This window comes from Heterocephalus glaber, unplaced genomic scaffold (genome assembly GCF_053883595.1).
Source record: "Heterocephalus glaber isolate CG9 unplaced genomic scaffold, H.glaber_assembly_v1.0 deba00000347, whole genome shotgun sequence".
NCBI classification, from domain to species: domain Eukaryota; kingdom Metazoa; phylum Chordata; class Mammalia; order Rodentia; family Bathyergidae; genus Heterocephalus; species Heterocephalus glaber.
Window position 1 is genome coordinate 48,256,755 of NW_028258143.1, and position 25,152 is coordinate 48,281,906.

General features: G+C 41.4%; 1 protein-coding gene across 3 annotated transcripts in view; it reads right to left on the minus strand.

Annotated features, from left to right (window-relative positions):
- The window catches only part of Stk39 (serine/threonine kinase 39), a 284,753-nt gene that overhangs the window by 190,172 nt on the left and 69,429 nt on the right, over positions 1-25,152 (minus strand). For all 3 annotated transcript variants that reach the window (XM_004857609.3, XM_087199904.1, XM_087199899.1), the window contains exons 4-5: positions 24,170-24,311; positions 22,875-22,930 (exon numbers count right to left, since the gene is read on the minus strand). In XM_004857609.3, the coding sequence (XP_004857666.1) occupies positions 22,875-22,930; positions 24,170-24,311 (198 nt within the window). The remainder of the gene's footprint in view (positions 1-22,874; positions 22,931-24,169; positions 24,312-25,152) is intronic.

Sequence of the window (25,152 nt, forward strand, 5' to 3'; positions counted from 1 at the left end):
CATTTTTTCCTTTTCTCCTAATTTTTCCTTTCCCTTCTTTTCTAAGCCCTTCCCCTCCCACTTCCCCTACCCCTTTGGACCTTTTCTTCCTATTTCAAATTATTAATTATTCATGTTAATCATGTTAATCCTTATTTACACTTTCAGTTTCTCACACTAGAGAAACTATTCTGTATTTACACGTGTGTCCTATTTATTTCACTTAAGAGGATGGCCTCAATATGCATCCATTTAGATATAAATGTCTCTAGTTTCTCACTCTTTATGGCTGAGCAGTACTTCATTTTATTTAAAAAACACACACACACATCTTCTTTATCCAGTTTCCAGTTGATGAGCACTTAGGCTGTTTCCAAACTTTAGCTATTACGAACTGTGCGGCTATAAACATGGGTGCACATATATCGCTGTGGTATGATTCTTTTAATTCTTTTAGGAAGATACCCAGCAGGGGAATACCTGGGTCAAATGGGACCTCTAGTCCTAGTTCTTTGAAGTATCTCCATACTGATTTCCACAGTGGTTGCACCAGTCTGCACTCCCACCAACAATGGAGAAGGGTTCCTTTCTCCCCACAACCCCGCCAGCATTTGTTATTGGTTGATTTCTTGATAGCAGCCATTCTTTCTGGGGTGAGGTGGAATTTCAGTGTTGTTTTCATCTGCATCTCTCGAATGACCAGCGATGTTGAACCTTTTTTCCTATGTTTATTTGCTGCTTTTACTTCTTTGTCTGAGAAATGTCTGTTCATTTCAGATGCCCATTTTTGAATAGGGTCTTTAAATTTGGGGGGGGGGTCTGATTTTTTTCAGTTCTTTATATATTCTAGATAGTAGTCCGTTGTCTGAAGCAAAGCTGCTAAAAAATTTTTTCCCGCATTGAAGGTCGTTTCTTAGCTCTCTTGGTTTCTCTTGCAGTGCAGCAGCTTTTTAGTAAGATGAGATCCCAGTTGTTGACTCTTTGTGCTAGTTCCCGTGTTACTGAGGTTTTGTTCATAAAGTCTTTTCCTATGCCAACATCTTCAAGAGTTCTACCTAACTTATCTTCCAGCAAGTTTAGTGCTTCTGTCTTAATATTTAGATCTTTAATCCACTTCGATCTAAGTTTAGTGCATGGTGATAGATATGGGTCTAGTTTTAATCTTTGGCTGGTTGAAATCCAGTTTTTCCAACACTATTAAATAGGCTATCTCTCCTCCAGTGAGGGTGGTTTGCTCCTTTGTCAAAAATAAGGTTGCTGAGTATGTCTGGAGTTGTTTCTGGATCTTCTAATCTATTCCACTGATCCTCGGGTCTGTTTCTTTGCCAGTATTACGCTGTTTTTATCACAGTACCTTTGTAGTGTAGTTTCAAAATGGGGATTGTGATACCCCCTGCCATGCCTCTGTTGCCCTGAATTGCCTTTGCTATTCTAGGTTTCTTCTGTTTCCAAATGAATTTTTGGATTGTTTTCTCTAGTTCTGTGAAGTATATTGTTGGAATTTCAATCGGCACTGCATTAAATCTATGTAGCAGTTTTGAAAGTATGGCCATTTTCACTATATTGCTTCTTCCTACCCAGGAACAAGGGATGTCTTTCCATTGTTTTATATCCTCTTTGATCTCTTTTTTCAGAGTGCTATAGTTTTCAGGGTACAGGTCTTTTGCTTCCTTTGTTAGATTGAGTCCTACATATTTCATTTTTTTGGATGCTATTGTAAAAGGAATTGTTTCCCTAATTTCTCTCTCAGTGAGTCTGTTATTTGTGTACAAGAAGGCTATTGTTTTTTGAGAGTTGACCTTGTTTGTATCCAGCTACTCTACTGAATCTGTCAATTAAGTCTAGAAGTCTTTTGGCGGAGTTTTTTGGGTCTTCTATGTAAAATATCATATCATCAGCAAATAATGACAGTTTCACTTCTTCCTTTCCTATCTTTATTCCTTTTATTTCTTTCTCTTTTCTAATTGCTGTGGCTAATGTTTCCAGAACAATATTGAACAGGAGTGGTGATAGTGGGGATCCTTGTCTTGTTCCTGATTTTAGCATGAAAGTTTTCAGTTTTTGACTATTTAGTATGATGTTGGCTGTTGGTTTTTCATAGATAGCCTTAATCAGGTTGAGATAAAGACCTTCTATTCCAATTTTCTGTAGCATTTTTAACATGAATGGGTGTTGGATTTTGTCAAATGCCTTCTCTGCATCTGTTGAGATGATCATATGGTTTTTGTCCTTGACTCTGTTAATGTAGTATATTACATTTATTGATTTACTAATATTGAACCATCCTTTCATCCCTGGGATAAATCCGACTTGGTCAGGGTGCATGATCTTCTTGATGACCCTCTGTATTCTGCTTGCCAGTATCTTGTTGAGGATTTTTGCATCTATGTTCATTAGGGAGACTGGCCTGTAGTTCCCTTTTTGGGTTGGGTCTTTCCCTGGTTTTGGAATCAAAGTCACACTTGCTTCCAGAAATGAATTTGGAAGTATTGGTTCCCTTTCAATTTCCTTGATGAGTTTAAAGAGGAATGGCGATAGTTCTTCTTTAAATGTCTTGTAGAATTCAGCAGTAAAGCCATCAGGACTTGGGCTTTTCTTTGCTGGCAAATTTATTACATTTTCAATTTCACTCATTGTAATTGGGGTGTTTAGAATTTCTATATCTCCTTCATTTAACTTTGACAATTCATTTGTATCTAGGAATCTGTCCATTTCTTCTGTGTTTTCCATTTTATTAGACTACAGGTTCTCAAATTAGGTACTGATGATCCTCTGGATTTCTGCTGGGTCGGTTGTGACTTCACCTTTTTTGTTCTTAATTGCATGGATTTGAGTCTTTTCTTTCCTTATTTTGATAAGGTTGGCTAAAGGTTTATTAATTTTATTTATTCTTTCAAAAAACCAACTCTGATTCATTAATTTTTTGTATCGTTCTCTTAGTCTCCATTGCATTGATTTCTGCTCTGATCTTTATAATTTCCTCTCTTGTGTGGGCTTTGAGTTTGTTATTCTCTTCTTTTTCTAGGAGTTTGAGGTTCTTCCTTAGGTTATTTATCCGAGTTCTCTCTGTTTTCCTAATATGGGCATTCAGTGCTATGAGCCTCCCACGTAGAACTGCTTTCATTGTTTCCCATAGATTCCTATATGTTGTACTGGCATTATCATTTATTTATAGAAACTGTCTAATTTCTTCTTTAATTTTTTCTGTGACCCATTGGTTGTTCAGGAGGGTGTTATTCAATTTCCATGTGTTTGTGGGGGTTTTGCGGTTTCTTATGCTATTGGTCTCCAATTTTATTGCACTACAGTCTGATAATATACAGGGGATAACTTCAATTCTTTTCCATTTACTTGGACATGTCCTAGGAGCTAGCTTGTGGTCTATTCTGAAAAATGACTCATGTGAAGCCAAAAAGAATGTGCATTCTGATTTTGTGGGGTGGAACACTCTGTAAACATCTATTAAGTCCATTTGTTCAATAGCTTGGTTCAGTTCTAGAATTTCATTGTTGACTTTTTGTCTAGATGATCTGTCTATTTGTGATAGTGGGGTACTGAGGTCCCCCACTACAACTGTGTTAGTGCTTATTTGGTTTTTCATGTCCATTAATATTTGTTTCATATAGTTGGGGGCATTCGTATTTGGTGCTTATATATTTAGGATTGTCATCTCTCCCTCTTGGACTGTTCCCGTCACAAGGATGTAGTGACCATCTTTGTCTCTCTTAATTAGTTTTGGTTTGAAATCTACTTTGTCTGCAAATAAGATTGCTACCCTTGCTTTTTTTCTGGGTTTCTGTCACGTGCAGAACTGATTTCCATCCTTCTACTTTTAGTCTATGAATTTCTTTTTGAGTTAGGTGTGTTTCTCGTATGCAGCATACTGCTGGATTTTGCTTCTTAATCCATTCTGCCAGTCTATTTCTTTTGATTGGTGAATTGAGGCCACTGATCATCATAATTGATAGATATTGATTCATCCTTGTCATGATGTTTTCCTGTTGTTGGGTCTTTTATTTTTTATTTTTCCCCCTTTCCCTTTAGTTTCTTGCCTTGCCTGGTGTCTTCGCTCTGTTGGGCCTCATGGAGTTGTGACCTGCATTGTCTTTTTCTAGGATATTGTTTAGAATTGCTTGTAGTGCTGGTTTGGTGTTCATGAAATTTCTCAGGTGTTCTTTGTCATGGAAGTATCTAATCTCCCCATCAATTCTGAAAGACAGTTTTGCAGGATACAACAGTCTAGGTTGGAAGTTATTTTCTTTTAGGGCTTAAAATACTTCACTCCAAGCTCTCCTTGACTTGAGGGTTTGTGTTGAGAAGTCTGCTGTGATTCTGATAGGCTTTTCTTTGTAGGGGATTTCTTTCTTTTCTCGAACTGCTAGTAGGATTTTCTTCTTCTATTGGGTTTCTGGGATCTTGACTACTGTATGTCTATGTGTAGACTTTTTTTGATAGTGGCTAGTTGGAGTTCTATATGCCTCACTTATCTGTATGTCCAATTCTCTACCTCTGTCTGGGAAGTTTTCTACTATTACTTCTGTGAACTGTTTTTTGTGTCATTTGTACTCTCTCCTGCTTTTTTGTGGACTCCTATCAATCTTATGTCATTCTTCTTTGCATCATCTAGCAGCTGCTGGATTGATTTCTCAAGGGCCCTTACTATTTTGAAGAAATCTCTGTTTTCATGGCCCTTCACCGCAATCCTGTTTTCTATATCTGATAGTCTATCTTCACATTCCCTTAATCTGCTGTGCATACTATCAATGGAGTTTTTAATCTCCTGGATATCTGTTTGAATCTGTTTCATGGATTCCATTTCTTTCTTATGCTGGCATTCGTGGCTTCCAGCATGGTTCTGAGTTCATCTATTTTTTTATCTGTTTCTGTTCTAGAGCCTCTAATCATGTCTTTCACTCTGCTCGCCATCTCTGTAGTTATCTGGGAAATTATTTCTGTTTTGAATTTTTCTAAAGCCTCATTCATCTGTTTTGTTACTTCCTGTGGTATCAGTTCAGGGTGTCCAGGTGGTTGATTATCAGACTTTTCCACTGCTTTTTCCCCAGAATTTGTCTTTGGTGGGGTGGAAGTCTGAGTCTGTCCCTTGCTTAAATGTCTTCTCATTTTTGTTTTTGGTACTGGCCCTGGTTTAATTTCTGGGTTGATATTTCAAAATTGCTTATTGTAAGTATATTTGCTGCTTGTATTTAGAGCCCTTATGAAGTGATTGCTTCTCAGAGGTGTCTTCCAGGTATTTAGGTTTTGAGCCTCTAATAACTCTCAGGCTATCTCATTTTCATATACCAGAAAGGACCACTGATTAGATCAATCACAACACCTTAGCCCAAGTGATACATTCAGCAACACCACAGCATCAAGCACAGCTTAGAAAATGAAAATTTATGGTAGTTATTAATCTATCACCTTTAACTGTGTGAATTAAATCAAAATCGAGGACCAGCCCAGCATATGTTTATAGTGAATAAACTCTTCAATATAGCAACTTTACCCTTCAGGATGAGGAGGTAGAAGGAGTTGGGAAGGGAGGGATAGATAGGTAGAAGGATAGGGAAAGGTTAGCAATGAGGCCAGAGGACATAGGAAGATGACACAAACCCTAAGAAACTGCTGAAGACAAGAGGAAAGGACAAAATGAAAGAACAAACATGAGAACAGAACACATAACAGCAATAGTGAGGCTAGAAACTGCATTTACTTTCCTTTAAAACTAATGACAGTCAAGAGAAGGAAAAAGAGAAGAAAAATAAAGAAGAAATCTGAATTAGGGCCAGAACAGGAACAAAAAGGGAGATGAAGAACAATGTGGGACAATGAGAGAATAAGTGAGAGAAAGAAAAGAGAAAAGAAAGAAAAAAAAAGAAATGAAAATCTGAAAAGAGTAGGAAAAAAATAAAAATTAAAAATAAGGAAAAAAATTGTTTAGAAAATAACAAATAAAAAATAAAAATGAAGGGCTCCTTCAGGGTATGTCTCTGCTCTCACAACAGACAATGTGGGCAGCAGTGTCCAGATATAAGTCATTGAGTCTCAGCAAGCCAGTAGCAGACCTGTGAGATTCAGGCAGATTTCTGCCAAGTCCCAAGTTGAGCTCCCTGCCCTCCTGCAAGGACTGCAAGGTTGGACTCTGCAAGGTTCTACTGCAGGTTCCAGCTGCCCTTTCCCTGAAGATAGTCCAGGTTCTGATGGGAAGTGATGATCCCTCTAACTTACCAAGCACAGTAGTCTGGTGTGCCTTTATTGCAGAGATTCTCTTCACTTTTCCAGTGGACTTCAGTTTTCATCAAGGAGCCTGAGAGAGGCCCTCTTTCTGTTGTTCACTTCTGCTCTATCTTCTGGAACTCAGGACAATAGCCTTTATGAACCCCTGTTCCTCTGTAGGCTGGAACCAGGAAGCCTCACCGCCAGGAGGCCAGAGGCCGGGGGGGGGGGGGGGGGCCTGCAAGTAGCTAGGGGCGGGGTGGGGCGCGGGCTGGAAGGAGCAGGGCTCTACCCGGAGAGGTTTTCACCATCCGCAGGCTGGTCGCTGGGGGGGTGGGGCGCGCCAAATATGATAGTATTCTTGAGGCCACTTCTTCCCTAATCTGTGTGTCAATCTTTCACGCTAGTTTGTACTAGAATGGGTGTCCGCCACACAGCACCAACTCCTGTTCGGCACATCACAGTGTCTAGGTGCAGCCCGGGCTTACGCACCATGGGCTGGAATTACTGGGACCCACACACAATCCTGGCCTTCCAGTGACACCTACCATGGAAAAACATATTAAATCCACCAACTGTTACATGACCTGAACAATGTGCTTAGAAGAAATGCACTCATGGGCTCAATGTGCCACACTCACAACTGTACGTGCCACCTTTGGCTGGGAATTCTACCCATTTTCTTAGCAAAAGAAGGCAAGCACTGACCAGAGGAACCCACAGTTTTTCCAGGTACGCAACAGAAGCATGCCTCTTCCACTGCCACCCAGTCTACTTATTCCATCCACCTTCATCTTCCTAAATTGCAGTTCTGATCACAGCGCTAGTCAAAGGATGCTCACCCCAGACCATAATTCAGCCACTGGCCTCCCACAATGGGTACTGTGTTCTTGAGCTTACAATGCTTACCCAGTTATCACATACTTTGGTCAAATGCTGTTTGCATCTTTAAATGGCCAAATCACCATTTCCCAGATTTATTGTTTTAAATATATAATTAAAACCAAGACTTCATCTACCAATTCTTGTTTATTTTTGTTTCTCAATTAAATAGCAGAGACATTTCACTTTCCTGGAGGCTTGCCATCATCAAAATGTCATCAGAGCTTCGGGCACTGAGAGCCAAGTCAGAGTGGAAACAGGGAACCCATGCCCTCCTTCCTGCTTGCTGGGAAAATCACCTCGGAAGCCTGAGGGAGCCGGGACCCGAAGTGTCCAGGTGGGTGCTGGACCTCTGGAACTAGAGCCCTGCTCAGCAGAAATCAGCACAACCCATGGCAAGTTCAGAATGCAGAGCCCAGGGGGCCAAGTCATAATGAGGCAAAACCTGGGACAGCAGCCACCAGCACCCACTGAGTCAAGTCAGTGTCCTTCTTGAAATAATGCCACTGTTCTTGCAGCGGCATTTCAACACAACCAGGAATGTGCACCCAATTGTCACAGGGCCAAACAGTGACACCACGTTCGGTGTAGTACATGTGGCCCTCATTCAGAGGCATATGATAGGGCCTGACCAAGCATTCCCCTGATCAGGGGAAGAGGACAGGCAGCAAAGGGAGGACCTGATGACTCAAGAGGAGCCACATTTCTACCCTGACAAGGCGCTCTGGAATCAAACGGCCCAGAATGTGAGCCCTAATTGTATTCCCTGCTAATTTACTTCGCTTAAGAAATAGTTTTTCAACCTTTCACATGTGGAATGTAGATGTAAAAGGTTCCATTAGTCCTTGGGTTCTACCCGAGGATGGTGATGTTGTCTGCCAAGTCTCCGGGGACAGACCCCAGGGCTCCGAGCCATTTACTGTATTCTGCTCAGCTTCAGCAGTGAAAGGTCTGAGGGTCTGCCCTAGTCCTGGTCTATGAGATCCTAGAGGGACACAGTGCAAGTTCCTGGGGACTCGTTTTCCTCCTACAGAGAAAACCCTCTGGCCAGGCCCCTTTGATTCCTACTCCCCTTCTTGTGTGAGAATAATTACATGCAGAAGTGATGCTGGAAGCAAGAACAGCCCTGGAAGACAGGTGCTGCCGACTCCACTGGCAGCGCTAAAGGGAAAATAAGAAGCATTCATGACCTTTGCAATATCCCTGGGCCTCTACACTAACTTGAATTCACTGCCCAAACTTTTTGTTCCAAAGGTAAACAAATGTCTTTCTTGCTTAATCTCCTGTCAGACAAGTACTCTGATTTGTACCCAAAGGCTTTGTAACTCTTCTGGTCTCCTGTTTTTCCCCATTCCACCCAGACTGCTAAGGGTTAGTTAACCATTGCATCAGAGGCCAAAGTTGTTGCAATCCTCAAAAAGACTTGGTAAAAATCACCAAGAAAAGTTTAACACACAGTGCAATCTCAGATTTTAAAACAGTTCCAATATTAAGCATGGACTTAAAGCCAGAAGCACAAATCAAAACAAATCCAGAGGTGTCTCAAGGGGGCTGGAGGGGCACATATTGCAAGAAAGGTCTAATTTACTTTTTTGCCAAGAGTAGCTATTTGGAGTAACACAAAAACCTCAAACAGAACAACACACTTCTAAGAAACAGGAGAAAGAAGAATCAATATTCTGTTCTAGATCCTTGCCATTCAATGTGGGGGTCTACAGATTAGAACCATCAGCATCATCTGGAAAGCTCTAAGAAATGCAGGATCCCAGTTCCCTCTCCAGAGCTTCTGGGTCAAAATCTTCATTGTAGCAAGAACATGAGCAGATTCTGTGCACATGAAAATTGCCAAAGCCTCCTAGCAGGTACTTTAAGCACAATGCAATGTGCCTAGAGCACCTCAAGGCACAACCAACTCAACACCTTCTTCTTTCACCTCTCAGATGAAGAGAATCACAGTGGTGAAATGAGAGTGCAGGTGAAATGTATTTGTGTGTACTTGTTCATGTATCTCATGACACAGCAAGCACAGAGGCAATGCAATCCAAAACCTAAGTCACATCTCACAAGAGCTGTCTGTTCCAGCGGCTCTGGGCTGTGTCTAACGTGTCCAGCAAAAAAAAAAAAAACTGAATCCACATATTTGTCATATTATCCATGGACATTGTTATGGCTTGTGTCTAGATGTGGCCCCCAAAGCCACATGAAGTCATAAATAGGGCTTTCAGAGATAGGTGGATCTAGGGTGTGTGATGCTGGGGTCAAGGATGCCATGCTAGGATCAAGGGTGTGAGCGCTACCTGCCCTAAGGGTGGGTAACCTGGATAAGATATAAGGGACAGAAAGAAGGTCATCACTTGCCCCTTGTTGCTTGCTGCTTGAATACTTTCGCTGCCTTCTGCCTGCCATGAACTGTTTCTCCTCTGTGATGCCCCTCTGCCATGCCACCCTGTCTTGGAGCCATCTGATTATGGACTAAAACCTCCACAAACTGTGAGCCACATAAACCTTTCCTCCTTTAACTTTGGGTACTGGATCTTTTGTCCCAGTAATGAGAAAAGTAACTAAGACACACATACTCAGATTTTTATAGAATCTTTTAAAATTTGGGCTGGGGATTTAGCTCAGTGGTTCCGTCGCCTGCCTCACAAGCACAAGGACCTGAGTTCAATCTCCGGTACCAAACAAAAAAAAAAATAAAAAATAAAAATTATATGAAAATCATTTATAATCACAATTCTTATTAACTGTCCATCAGTAACAGTTAGTTGCTCAAGGGAGATGCCATGGCACAGGAAGAGAAGCTGGGGGCAAAGATCATTCTCAGGACACATGTCTGCAGCACAACTTTCTCTCCCACTCATACAAATCTCTGATAAATTGAGAGGGATAACATTATCTTCCAGAGCAATACACCTTGCATCAGTGTACTGATTTTAAGCAAATCAGTAAGTATGTTGGCACCTGATCCACTGTTAGTAATCAATTGCTCACACACCATCTGTCCTGCTCAGGAGAAAGCCTGGTAGCCCGAGAGGGACAGACAAAACCAAACAGAGTCCCTGACAGCCTCCCTCATCACCCAGTCCCCTTTGTCCCTCAAGTGCCTGGCTTTCCTTCTGCTTAGCAGTGAGCAATGGCCTTGCTGGCTCTACTGCCCATAGCACCCATCCACAGCGTAATGGCCAAGGCATCTGCGGTCAGAAAACATGAACTTGTGGAATTTCCTGAGTCTGGGCCCTGGAGAGTCACTCATCAGCTGCCCTGCAGAAATGCACGCTCCCTATTAATTAATAAGGGATGGGCGGTCCTGATTGCTTTTAAAACATTAGAGAATGGCAATTTCACATTTCCAGATGACAAAAGAAGCAGAGAAATTAGAACATATCATTTTATTCTTCCGTAAACATAGATTTTCATCTTTAGAAACAACAGTTGGGGGTCTCATCTGGGTAGATTCCTGACACTGCCGTCAAGTTCCCTTTGAATACCGCTCTCAAAGGCTGCAATACCAGCCAGCTGTGCTGTCAGTCCCAGGAAACACCCAGCTTTCTCAGCTCCAGTGATACAATGATATCTGTGCCAAAGAGATCACTCCTGGGCAACTTTCTATCAAACATGATAATTACTGTGAACCAAAGAAAACAATGATAATCCCCAAATGACCTATCCATCTATTTTTCCAGGATCCTTAGTGGATAAGAGGGATATTTTAAAGATGCTCTGATAAAAGTAGCCACAGAACAGATATTTGGCTTAATCTCTACCCCACGCCCAAGACCATCCTCTCACCTACTGAATGCTTTAAAATAGGACTGAGAATGTCTTTGGTGACTCTTCTAGTGAAGGGTCACTCAGACACATTTAAGTAATACAGGTCCTTAGAGAACATGCTGTCAACTTTCCTTATTTCATAGTTGAAGAACCTGAGCCCTGGGGCAGCTGAACTGTCAAAAAGTAGAGAGTTAAAAATCATGGGGGCCAGAGAGACTGGCAAAGACCAGAAGTGAATTCTGAGGGTATCTGAGAGTGATCTGCTTTTATAACCTTTAGAATGACCTCAAGTACACCCACAGCTGCTCTGCAGTCCTCAGTTCCTTCATCCGTGAGCCCTGCTCTGAGAACTGCCAAAGCTGTGGCAAGGAGACCACTAGGTAAAGCATATCATTCGGGCAATAACATTTCCTAAGCTGAAGGCTCTCCTCTCAAGTCAGCAGGGGCTCTGGGCTGGCCTATCCACAAAGATAGACAGGATCAACTTAGATCAAATATTAATAAGTTTAATTTTCAATGCAATATTTATATACCTGCAGGTGGGCTTTTTCATACAAATCTCCACTTGACTAGCTCTACTATCAATAGCGTCCATTAAGCCACAACAGCCCATCTGTATCTGTGAGATGGTCCCTATGAGAGATGATTAACATAACACAACTCCAGTTGCCACAAGTATTTAAAGAAACAACTCATTTCCGAAAAGTTTTGAGAAGGATTACTGGAGGATAATATAGTCTTCAAAAAATCTGCATGTTTTCAAATCCATGATAAAGAAATCATCATATTTAAAACTCCTAACAATGAAAGGTCACTAAACTAGGAGGATCATGTATTAAACTGTGTTGCTCAGTACTCTTTTAATCTACACTTACTATGTAGCCATATGTTCATTAATTCACTCAACAACTAACTACCAAGTTCTCTCTCAGTGCCATTTCCAGTTCTAAAACTAGGACTGACTGAAAAAGAGAAACCTCTATCCTGATCAAGCTAAGATTTAAATTGGAGTTTTGGAAAGGGGAACAGTAAATATAGATAAGAAGCAAAATCGCTAAGTACCATGTATAGCAGGGCTACCCAGGCTTCAGTGTGTATCAGACTCAGCAGAGGGCTTACTGCTAGCCCTACCTCCACTATTTCTCTCCATTGGTACCAAGCCTAGGCTGCTACTGCTGATCTAGGGGCACAGCTCAAGGGTCCCCTAATGCAGAGCTTGCTGATATGTGCAGCCAGGAAAAGTAGCACAGGGAATAAGAAATGTGGGGTAGAAGGTTTGCAGTATACCACAGGATGGCCTGGAAGGCTCAATGATGTGATATCTGAGCCACGGTCTGAATAAGGTAAGGAAAAGGTAATTCCAGACAGAGGGAATAGCCTGTGCAAAGATCTGAGGCAGGAGCAGGCAAGGCAACGAGGTTATCTGTTTGAGTAGAGGAAAGGAAAAGAAGAAGCAACTGAGAAAGTCAAGGAGATAATGAGAGGCCAGATCCTATAAGGCCTTGCCAGCCAACAGAAGGATTGTGACAGTCATCTGAGATAGGAAGGGATGGGAAGGTTTTCCGTAAAGGCATGACACAAATCAACTTGGTTTAACAGCATCCCTCTGGATGCTGAGGAGAGAACAGACCACGGAGGATGAAGGCAAAGGAAGAAGACCCCTCAGAAGGAAAACAATGCAATCCAGAAAAGAGTGAGCAACGGCATCCCTGTGGGGGCACGTGGTCAGCAGTAGGAGTCCTGGATGTACTGGACAGGTCGGAGGGTATGCATGCAGGAAAGACAAAGGTCAAGGAACACTAGTTTCTGGCCTCCTCAGCAGAAGGGCGATTCTGCCATTAGAGGAAGCAGGAAAGACTGGGAGGAGTGCAGTCTGTTGGGGCCACAAGGGCCCCAGAGTTCTGCACTGAAGTCACACAGTTGAAAGGACACTCCAGAGCCTAAGAAAGTCATGTTACAGGTGACAGAAACCATGACCGGCAAAGGACTTGGCCAAGAGAAAAGGCTAAATTCGTGCCCAAGGGTACTAGATGACATCTGGCTTCATCTCGGGGTCATCAAGGGGACCCCACATACTCAAAGGTTAATTTAAATATCTTGGAATACACATACATATTGTCACTATTTAAATTTCCTAAAAACCTATAATCAATGTGCAATACATGCAGCAACTTATAAGCTATCAATGACCAAAGCCATTCCTGTTTCCAACACATATTTACAATTTAGGCCTTGGACAAACTATTAAACTAGTCTGAATGTGGCTAACTTGAATTCCCCAGGAATAAGCATTTTCCTCCACACACACAAACAGTGGACACTGATTTTGTATAGTTAACGGGTTTGACATCTGTCTCACTTGAACTGCAAACTCTATGGCAGTAGACACAGTGTCTCCAATGCTTACCAGTGTCAACTCAGAGGACTGCACCCAGAACATAGTAAATGCTCGATAAACACCTATCAACTAGCCACTCAAAGGCACACTGAACCCAATGCTCACGTAACCCTCACCTTTTCACCAAGAAAGGGACAGGCTATAAAAAACAGGAAACAGAAAAGTAAATGAAAAAATAAGCAAGTGAGGAACCAAGTCAAATTACTGTGTTTTCAGTCTAAAAGCTCATGTCTTTTACCCAGACATCTGTGGCCTCTGATAACATCTGAATGTAACTTAGTTATGACATTGCAGGCCCTTAATTAAAAGAATGAAGGCAAGAAAGAAGGGAAGCAAGGGGGCAGGGAAGGAAGAAGGGGGGAGAGAGGGAGACTGAGTCCCCACCGCCCATGCCCTCCTAGGCACTTTCTTAAGGCTCAGCCCTGTGCCCACGTGGCCGAACACACACAGCTGAGGACTTGCAGCAGTTCAGACCAGGGTGACTCCTCTCCGCTGGGCTCAACCAGTCAGGCTTCCGTGAGTGGCTGCTCCAACAACTGCTAGCAGCTGTCAAGGGGCAGAAAGCTGCTTATGATCTGCCAAATATCTCTCTCGGACGTGTGCTCGTGAGTTTCCGGAACGGACTACACTCCTACTTCATGCCAGAGGTTTCACCGAACGTTATCATTCGTCAAGATCCCCAACATCAAGAAGCATGTTTTTGTTATCCTTATTTACTTAAGCCAAAAAAGAACTGATATGAGACTTTTATCATAATCCATTCAAGCATAATTCATGCAAACTGTTCCTGAAATGATTCTGGCACTTTGTGCCACCCAAAGATTTTAACTTCCCTGTCCTGCACTCTATTTTCTGGGTGTACCGAACGTCCTTAAATTCATGCTCTCCACCTCTATTCCTTTACCTTATTACTCATTTAATTGCTACCTGCCTAAAGCAAAGCATACTCAAAATCAGAGGTGAAAAATGTTCATTAAAAAACTATTTTCAGCCTTCAAAATTATAGTATATATACCTGATTACTTTAAATATCTTCACCTCCCTCTCTGTGAAGCTAATGTATATGCTCATTTAGCTGAACTTTCAACTATGCCCTACACCTGTGCCTCTGCCAGCGACAGGCGCACGGACTGCAGAGCCTCTCAAAAGAAAGGCATCCCACACGTCTCCACTCCGTCACAGTGACCGGAAGTCCCTGAACACCTGCCGTGATTCAGGTACTACCCGGGGACATGGAGGTGAACAGAGCTCCCGCCTCTGAGAGGTGTCCAGTCTGAGAGAGGAAGGGGCGGCTCTGTTCCGTGTCAGCACAGGGTCACGGAGTGGCTGGCAGGGTGTGGAATGCACTTTAAACCTGTTAGGGTGAGGGGCTTAACTCACTGAAGGTGGAGGTAGTGGAGGAAAGGACTGGAAAAACTTGCATGAGAAATAAATTCCCTTTGTCGTGGAAGATATAAATCAGCGGAATCAAGCAAGGGGACCATGAAGGAGAAGCCAGAAGCTCTGCAGATCCATGGAGGAAACAGGTTCCTCCTCTACTATTACTAGGGAGCTAGGCCTTTATTCGATTACAACAATATTGGGCTTATTTTTATTTTTATTAGTGTACATTTCCAGTACATAAAGATTATACACATCATGCGGAGTTGGCACATGTACACAACACATCTTGATTCTTTTTCTCCTTCCCCTCCCTGCCTGGCCCTCTCCCTGCATCTCGTGGTCCCCTTCCCATCTGCAAAAGATCCATCCCTCTGTTTCCTGTTAGCTATCTTTTATTCTGTTCTTTATGCATAATTTGGGCTTCTCATGCAACAGAAGCCACGTGATATTTAAGCTAAACTACAGTGTCAAACTACCCAAGGGAACCATGTGGTCAGATTCACACAGCAGATTCTACGCTCTGGTGATGCTGGGGGAATTGACTGGGCAAAGAAGGGGGTGTGGCAAAACCTCCTTGGCTGCCTCCTGATCTCTGGGCACCTGGAATACTTAATTAAAAGGCCTGTGCTATTTTTCAGACAAAAGCAATACAGCAACTAATTGTAAAATGGGACATGTTCTAACTTCTTTACTGCACTACTATTTTCTCACTGTACACACGCATGAACTGAGCCTATGTGGCTGCTGGACTGGAAGGGGCGGCACCAGGTTTGAACTAGGCGAGCTAGTGTCAAAGCCCATGGGGCCAATAAACAGGAAGCCAACAGCATCGCAGGCATTGATGCCTCGGGGCTTTCAGAGCTTGGCCTCTCTCATCAGAGGCTGCTTCCACTGTAGACTGCGGCCCGGATTGCCTTGCTCAAAGGGACAGCCTCTCCCCTACCACACAAGAAATACCTCCACCAGCTCCAGCCCTCCCCATCAGAAGCCAAGAACACGAAAGGGCCCTGCAGCTGCGGATGTAAAACTGCAGTCGCCTTGCACCCTTCTCACCTTCACCTTGAGAGCACTGCAACACCAAGTATAGGAAGCAAGTTAAGTCGTACTGTTGCCCTAGCAGTTCAGTCATGGGGTTTCCAGTGTTCAAGACGAAGACTGACGCTGAAAATGCATTCAAGGCTGATGAAGATATAATCTTCCTACTAGCCATCAGAAATGATACCCAAATCATACCAATGTTTCTTAGTGAAAACCCTACAGGTCGGTATGAATGGGCTCAGACCCGTGGAGATACATGTGAGGGTAACTCTCTACAGTTGTAGGATGCTTAACTCAGCAGCAGATTTGATTCCTGTTATAAAACTAAGGATGGGAAATATACGTTTACATCTGTAAGTACTGTCTACATGCATTCACAGTGCACCAAAATACCTTATACTGGGGAGTCTTAGTCACTTTCCCACAGCTGAGACATAATAACTAACAACCGCAACTTCAAGGAGGAGAGGTTTATTTTGCTCGTGTTTTCAGTCCATGGCAGACTCATTGTGAGGAAGGAAGGGCAGGGTGGAAGAGTTTGGCAGTGGAGAGCTGCCCACCTCATAGGGACCAGGAAGCAGAGAGAGAAGGGTAGGAGCCAGGGAGGGATATATACACCATTGCAGGTGATGCCCGCAGCCTCTTCTGACCAGACTGATTTCCTAACAGCACTCTTAGCTATGGATTCATCAGTGGATTAGTCTACTGTGATCCACTCGCCTTCCAAAATCTCCATTTCTGAACATGAGGCTTTGGGGAAATATTCTAGATCTAAACCATAACAATGAGCAATGTACAAGCAACAGAAATTTAAGATAACAGCAGATTCATTCTCTGTTTAGGACCTGTCTTCTGCTTCATAAATGGCCCCTTTTCTATTTGTCCAAACATGAAAGGGGGAAGAAAATTCTCTGAACCCTCTTTGTTAGGGCACTGCTCGGCCTTCATGAAGTAATCACCTCTCAAACACCACACTGTAATCACCTCCTAATACCACACTGGGGGTTACACCTAAAAGCCAGAACTGTGTGAAAATGAGCATGAGATCTCCTATATGTAATACAGTACTATGTGTCTAGAAAGTTATTCAGAAATTAAATGTGTGAAATCAACATTTTTAATAGAATTTAAGAGTTGACATTAATTAACAGAATCCTAGAATAAACAAATTTGCAGAGATCACCCCCAAGTGACTGTTGGATATTAATTCCTACCACATTCGCTTAAAATCTCTTTCATTCCTTCTGGATGAATAGGCTTAGTCACTTGCCAGACAAAGTACTAAGCTCTTCCTTACAATATGAAACAGCACCAAATTGGAAAATAAAATGCTACACCGTGGGCAAAGCATAACTTTCACAAACCCACTCCTCCTTCTATCACATTTTGCAGCAAAACATTTTGCAAGTTTACTATAAGGAAGTCACACACTGGCTTTCCAAGCACAGAGGACAGAGTAGGAAGGAAAGGAAAGAGTTTTCCTTCAACCCAGAGTAGCCAGTCCTCTGGTTTTAATTCATTACCTCAAACCTGAAGTTTGCAAGTCTGAGAAGAGTATGGGTCACTACCGAGCTTAATTCTATGCAAAGTGACCTCTAAGATGATTTCGGATCTTATCTCCTAAAATTTTACCAATGACATTGTGTATTTCAACAGGAAAGAGGGAGAAGGCAGTGGATGATACATCCCCTGACCCAGAGCAGAACTGCTTTACTCAGAGAAGAGAACTGAAGGGCTAGTAGTCACTACTGCTGTTCCATCTAAGCCTGGGACCATTTAAATCCAGATTTAGGGTCCTCTCCTTGGAAAACTCACAGACATGGGCTGACAAGTTCTGGAGGCGGACACTCCACCATTTATCTTGTGTGTGACTTGGGCAACTTACGTCCCCACTCTGCAGTGTCACTTCTCTGTTCACTGAATGAGTGCCAGTGCATTCGGCACCCAAGACCTGGCCTGACACGTGGGAAGCTCTCGGTACACAGTGGACACTGGTTTTATACCCACACCCAACAGAAATGTCTACATTTTACACAGAATTTGTAGAATTTGCTATAATTGGAACTACACATATTAACCTTATTCACATACTTTTTAAGTGCATAAGGCAAGGGTTTCTTCAAGTCTAATCCAGGCCCTTTAATCAGCTCTAGTCTGACAAAATTTTCTGAGGGGGATTTTTATACATGGTAGAATGAATAATTTTTTACCTAAAAGTTGTTATGCTTTCTATTCAGATACCAAAAATACCCTCTCATAAAACAATGCACATAGTAATACTCTCAATGCAATATACATTACATTCAAAAACATAAAAACAAACTAAACTCCCTGGCCTAAATTTTATTAAAAATACAGGATACAAAGGGAAAAGGGCAAGAACAGCCCAGGTAAAAGCAACACATTATTTGTCCAAATCTAACAGGTAGCAACCAAGACAGGCAGTTTCACTCCTGCTCTTGCTATGAGTCTGCTTTCAACACACACACACACACACACGCACACACAAACACACATACACAAACATATTCCACCCTCCAGACAAAGATGCCCCCAAAAGACGCAAAGATTCCTGGTCCTGGTTTTTGTTCAGGCACTGGCCTAACCAAGAAAGTCAATGTCCCATCAAAGGGGACAGCAGTAGTACCCACCTACATACCAAGGAGACATGAAAATGCTTTTTTACAGCAAGAGCTTTATGTTTAACTTTGAAAGTTGAAATTCTAAATTCTGTATGAATTTAATGTTGTACAGGGGTCAGAGAATAAGGAGAGAATTAAATGTGAATTCTGGAAAGCTAGAACTCCAGAGATACAGAAACTGAACTTACTTGAGTTCCTGTTAGACCACCCTATACACCTGGGAAATGGCAATTCCAATTCTTGTTCCTTCCTAAGAGGAAGTCACAGGTACAAAAAAGTTACCAAGGAGACCCTCAGCTGTAACACAAAGTCCTCACTACGTGCAAGTCACAGGAAAGGCACGGTCCTTTACAGACTGATCGCTTAATCCCTACCACCACACCTCATGGGGGCTTCTGCATGTGCCCTTCTGCATCCAAGAGCACCATGAGCAACCTCACCCTGGGTCACACTAGAAACCGCCACCCACAGTGAGGAAAAACTAGAAGCCTGAAATGGAAAGAAACCTTACCTTGGGGGATCCTAACTGAGAAAAAGAAAAAGAGAGTGTGTTCTAGACAGCCCGGGAAAGAGTTCAGATCATTAATCTGACAAGAATAATGGGATGGGGTGGCTGCCTGGGTACCAAGTGGAGGAATAAAGCAGGTTTGACCCACCTTTGCATGTCAAAGGAAGTTCATTGCTCTTTTGCCCCTCTTAGTGAGAAAGGATCATTTCATCACCAAAGAAAATTAGTTATATCTCTTTGTTAGCTTAGTACAAGATTAATGGCAAATTTACTTCCAAATTCCATCATTAATAAGCGTTAACTCTTTGTAACTTATAAATCCTTGAGAGCTGAACCTCTTTCAAGACAAATTTGAGGTACACATGATCTCCAGGCTGCACAAGAAAGAGACATGGTGATTCTTCTGCTATAGTAACACTACTGGTAGCAGCAGAAGCAGCCATGGTGGAGCAGCATCTGTTGATATCTACTGTGTGCCTACTGTGGGCTATCCACTGTTAAGATCACTGGACATGAAGAGTAGCCTTTGCTTTTACAGAGAAAGCTGAGGTGGGTTCTATTTTTATCCCCCTTTAAGGGGACCAAGTCTTAAAGAGGTTCGATAACTTGACCAAAGTCACAGAGCCACTAAGTGGTGGCCTGAGAATCTTAAACCAGATAAAACCAAAATGTGCATATGCTCTTAACATCTAGGCTACTTGAGGCTGGATGGTTCCCAATTTTTGCTCCCAATTTTTTTTTAGTTATTGCTTGTTTAGTTGTATTTTCCTCAAACTGTCTTTAGCCTGTAGGATAAGAAACACTCCCAGGGTGATAACCAAAACACACATACATAAGGCACTTAGACTGCTTACAGACAAAATTCAACACAAATAACGGTAAGACTCCACAAAGTGGTGGTGGGAGGAGTGGATGAATGAAGAGTAGTGAAAGACTGACAATTATGGGAGCTGAGTGATGAACAGGACACTGCTCATCTTCTCTACATGGACTACATTTGCAATTTTTCATAATAAAAGGTTTTTAAATGACTGACTTATTGATAATCTAATGTGTCACTTTCTTTGTTTTACTAGGTCATACTTTTATATGGTTTAAAATTCAAAAGACTGTAAAAGGTATACACTGAACAGTCTCACTCCCACAAGATTATCCTTCTAGTCTTCTCTGTAAAAATACCTACAGATATATTCTTATTTCTCCCCTTTTCTTTCACAAAAGGTAACAAATATCTCTATTGTTTCCCACCTTGTTTTATTCATTTAACCAAGTAGTCTGGCAATTTCATTTTTCATGTCCATGTATAGAGAGCTTTTATTTCTGCTTTACAGCTGGCAGGTATTCTACAATGTGGACATGCCATGCACCATTTTAACCAGGACATCAGAGTTCTTTCCAATCTTTTGCTATCACCAACATACTACGATGTTATTCCCAACATACCCAGACACAGCCAGAGGATAAATTCCTAGCAATGAGGTAGTTATAGCAGTATGCTAGAAAATATTTAGCAACCAACTCTCCGTCTAAAAAGAGAACCTGAGCATTCAATGTGCTGATTCCCACCGTGGCTGATCGCCAGCAATTGCCATGATGTCACTGAAGGTGGGCTTGGAAAGAGATGTGCACAGTGGCTTCTATGAGGTGACTCCAACACCCCACTGTGTCGCTGAGAAAAAGGATAAATGCACCTCTAGTTCTGAGAGATAGGGCCAGATTTCTCCCCACTATGGATGCAACTCTTCATGTTACTACCAACGATTTTCTAAAATGCCTATCTTCTGAGAGTCTTACCAACAGAATAGGGTCATTTGAGATCAATAATTTCTCAATATAGTTTTAATCTGCATTTTCGTTTATAGTAAGTTTGATATAAGTAATGATGTGAGTTTCACTCATAAAGGAACACTTTCATTTTGAGATCAGTAAACTATTTTTGTCCATTTCTCATTTTGTTGGCTGTATAAGGATTTCTTACATCTATTTAATTACTGCAACAACCCCGTAAGCAAGAGTAGGTCCAGGTTCCATGGGACATAAAGTTTGTATCACTTGAATGTTCTCCTTGTAATAGGGAATATAAAATTATCAGTGCTATAACCAGGTATAATCCTTTTAGACATTTAACAAAATGTTTACATAGAAATACTTCCTGGTTGCAAACTGGCTCCCCTGCCCCACCTAGAACACTCTACAGGTCCTAGAAACACACTCTACTCACAGGAACCTAAATCTTAAGCTTCGGTAGCTACAGAGGAATTCAGTATCTGCCTGAAACATAAGCATTATCATCACTATCTCACAGATGGGGAAACTGAGGCTTAAAGATGGAGCAATATGCCCTAAGTCACAGAGAAGATGTTGAAACAAGACTATTTTGGGCCAGGGATTTAGTTCAGTGGCGCTGCACCCGCCTCGAAAGCGCAAGGTTCTGAGTTCCATCCCCAGTACTTAAAAAAAAAAAAAAAAAGACTTTTATTCTAAAGGCTTTGGGCAGAGAGCCTCCCTAGTAGTATTAACACATTCATAACAGGGCTATAATTTGTATGTCTCGCTGCCAGGTGGCTTGAAGCACTTTGTGGTACATGCATGACAGTCCTGGGTATGACTGTACCACTTCTACCACCAATGGTACAAGCTGCCTGATGAGACAGTCATGCATGGACCACTGGTGGATCAAGATGGCAGAAACATGTTAAAACTACTATGATTGAACAAATCTATCTTTTCAAAGATAATCATTTTCATTATTAGTTCTGGGAGGAGAATTTGATTTGAAACAAATTCCCAATTTGATGGTTTCAAAATCTATCTTCCTTACTTTAAAAGGGAAAAAAAAAAGCCTCTCTATATGTACCTAACTTAGAGGCTAAGGTCAGCTTCTTGCTTCTAAGAGGTCCTTTGACACTAAGAGGGACAAACAGCGAATCAAGGTGACTCAAAGTTTAGTTTTGTGTTGGGAGTTTGCTTTCTACCAAACTTCCATTTCTCAGGCCGGGGATTTAGCTCAGTGGTTCCAAAACCTGCCTCGCAAGCACAAGGTTCTGAGTTCGATCTCTGGTACCAAAACAAAAACAACAACAAAAAAAATCTTCCATTTCTCATAAACCTAGATTCTCAGGTTGGGAAACAAGACTGAGACCAAGGACTATGATCAACTGTGATTTAATAACCAGGTGTGTGAAAACCCCAAATCTATGCTAGAAGATGGGATTTTTCTACCCCTATTTGGAATGAAACCAATTAGTCTGATTAGTTATTTGGGGCAAATTTCAACATTCTTAACAACGGAAGTCCACCAGTGACTTTCACCAAGGATGTGGCTAGAAAGGGCTGCTAATAATGCTTAATGCCTGGAAGCCAGAAGGATGCACACACAGCCACAGCAATGCAGGAAGGGAAGCCCAGCCGAATGTGTCAAAGCATCCCCACTGAGAGATGGTGACAGCTCAAAAGATCCCTGACACAGACCAAGGACGTGGTGTAAAATATGCCGGGCTTACAGGTTACCCTGACGACCTGAGATAAAAATGTGAGGCTGCAAGTAAGGACCATGCTCATCTGGTGCATCCATTCGGTACCCATTTACTGCAGCCCCTGCCCACTGGTTGTCCAGAACAGCCAAGTTGGGTCAGATTCAAGAACAAAAATGAGTCCATGATTTTCACAGTTCAAAACTCTTTCAGCCACCACGTTTTAAACTTTCAAGTTCATCGAAATCTTTTTCAAAACTACTTTTTGCACTTACTCCTACTAACCAATCTGAAAGGTTAAAAAAAAAATCAATAAGAAGTAAAATCATTCTTTGTCAAAATGTTCTGTAGTAACTTAGTGTTATTTATCTGAAAATCTAACAAAGATTTACCAAACAGCAAGAAAACATGTTATGCTTCACACCCAAATACGCTGTACATGCGTGTCCTGCAGAACAGGATGGCCCAGGTACATTCTTAAAAGAGATCACATCCACTTATCCACTTCATAAAAACAATCTACATCCCTTGAATCTGTAACATTTCTGTAAACAAGGAAGAGTTCTTATCTTTATCAGCTTTACCTGCTATTTGTACCGAACCATCCTCACCCAGAAGAATATTACCAGCTTTCAAATCCCTATTAGAAAAAAGAAACGGGGAATGAATTATAGAGTACCAATATTAGATTACATTGACTTAGGAAGACTGTTTAAACATAACACAAAATGGAGCTCCTTGACACAGTTACTATTTTATGAATATTAAAATTATATGTTAAAATTTAAAAGTCCCTAGGATACACTGTCATGTTAGGAGTTTGCTCTTGGGCACAGTTAAAAATTTTAGTAATAAATATTTTATGCAAAAACATTATCCATATTTAATTAAATCACTACTCAGTAGACTATTTTATGTTTCAATGTTAAAGTACCCCTAAACTCACTGCACTGTCATTTTATCAAAAATTAAATCTCTACCTATGTAAAGCTTTCTACTCCCACTTAAATTGCTATTCTAAATAATCTCATTGCCCTCTAAAAAGTAAATTGTATTGATCTCTTCCCTGGGAAGATACCAATGATAAATACTAATTATAATATACTATATGATATCCTTTCATTACGTAAAAGCTACACTGAGTAACCCTAACACAAAAAAGTACCATTTTATAAGTTTTATTTCTAATGTAGTATTTCTCTAATTATTGGAAAATATAGTAGGGATCATCAAATACACAGCTCCCTTATGGTTGAGGAGAGGGGAATAACAGTATTATTACTACTGGTAAATGGCTATCTACTTGCAAAAGTTCCTCACATCCTAAGTAACACTAATCTTTTTGAAACACTACACACTCATATTTTATGTTGTTTGGCTATTTAAAGAATTAGAATTCTACGTCACAAAAGTACATGAAATTAGTGCCTCCTCCTCTCTTCTCACCACCATGTCCAAAATAATTAACATTTAAGTTTGTAAGAGTCTTGCTGTATTACAAAGTTAGATGCTATCCAGTTCAACTGAATATACTTCAAGAGTAATTGTGTAAACTAATTTTTTAATGAGTTCACTCAGCACTTTTTATATTCTAACTTGAGTGAAAGCATACAAACCAATCCCAAGGATATTAATATAATTCATCAAAGTTCTGTTTCCATTTGGTTTGGGTTTTTTTTTTTTCAGTGCTAGTAATCGAGCTCAGAGCCTTGTGCATGCTAAGCCCATGCTCTACCACTAAGTTACACCGTTAATCCCTAGTATTTTTTTTTTATTTATTTAGCCTAAATGAGAACGTCAGTATCTACCTGCATACAGTAATTTTCTAAAATTCTTTACAAACCAGGACATATATGTGGACCTTCTGCAGACACCATACCTGTGAATCTGACCATTTCTGTGTAGATAGTCTAAGCCTTCTAAAACCTCTTTAAGAATTGTCGCTATTATTGCCTCTTCCAGAACTCCATTCTTGTGCTCTCCTCTGTTGACAATGTATTTGATGATGTCCAACATTGAACCTGAGTGGACAGAGGAGATAAAAAAAAATAATTTTATGGGCACTTTCATTCTACTTTCAGATTAGAATTCTCTCTACTATTAGAACATTAAATAGGAACATCAAAATAGTATTTTGTTGATTTATTTAAAGCAAACATCCCCAAGACATACTAACAATTGAATGGTAACCCCATAACCAGAACACTAATTCCAAATTTGCCAGGGCACTTTTATTGTGAATGTGAGAAGGGTTCTTGGGCTAGGGTTGTAGCTCAGAGTTAGAGCTCTTGCCTAGCAGGGCAAGGGCCTGGGTTCTATCAGCAGCACCACCACAGTAAAAAAAAACAAAATGCCACACCCAGGCTCAGTGGCACATGCTTCTCAGTCTCAGATTCTCAGGAGGTTGAGCACAGGAGTTTGAGACCTGCCTAGGCATCATAGTGAGACACCCACGGAATATAAATTTCAGGAAGGGTTCAGGAAAGCTGAACTGACAAAGAAAAGCACAGAAAGCCAGGGGACAGACAGCAATAAGCTGCCGAGAGGGAAAACAACAGCTCTTCCTTATCACCTAAAACACAGGTCAGAGTTAAGGGAAGGATGCTGCCTCTAGACCTACCTCTGCTTAAAACTCAAAGATTCCCTTCTGTGCATCTCTGCAATCTTTATTTTCATCTTCCTGATGCTCCCTGTACTGACTTTTATAATAAATAAATGTCTAGTACTTTGTTAGAAAATACAGGTGGCAACCTTGGCACTGTGAATCCATGTTTCAACACATATTAATTAATATTCCAAACCTCTGGGTCATTGTATAAGCCATAATTACCCGGAGGGGGGGGGGGTTCAACATTTCTGAAG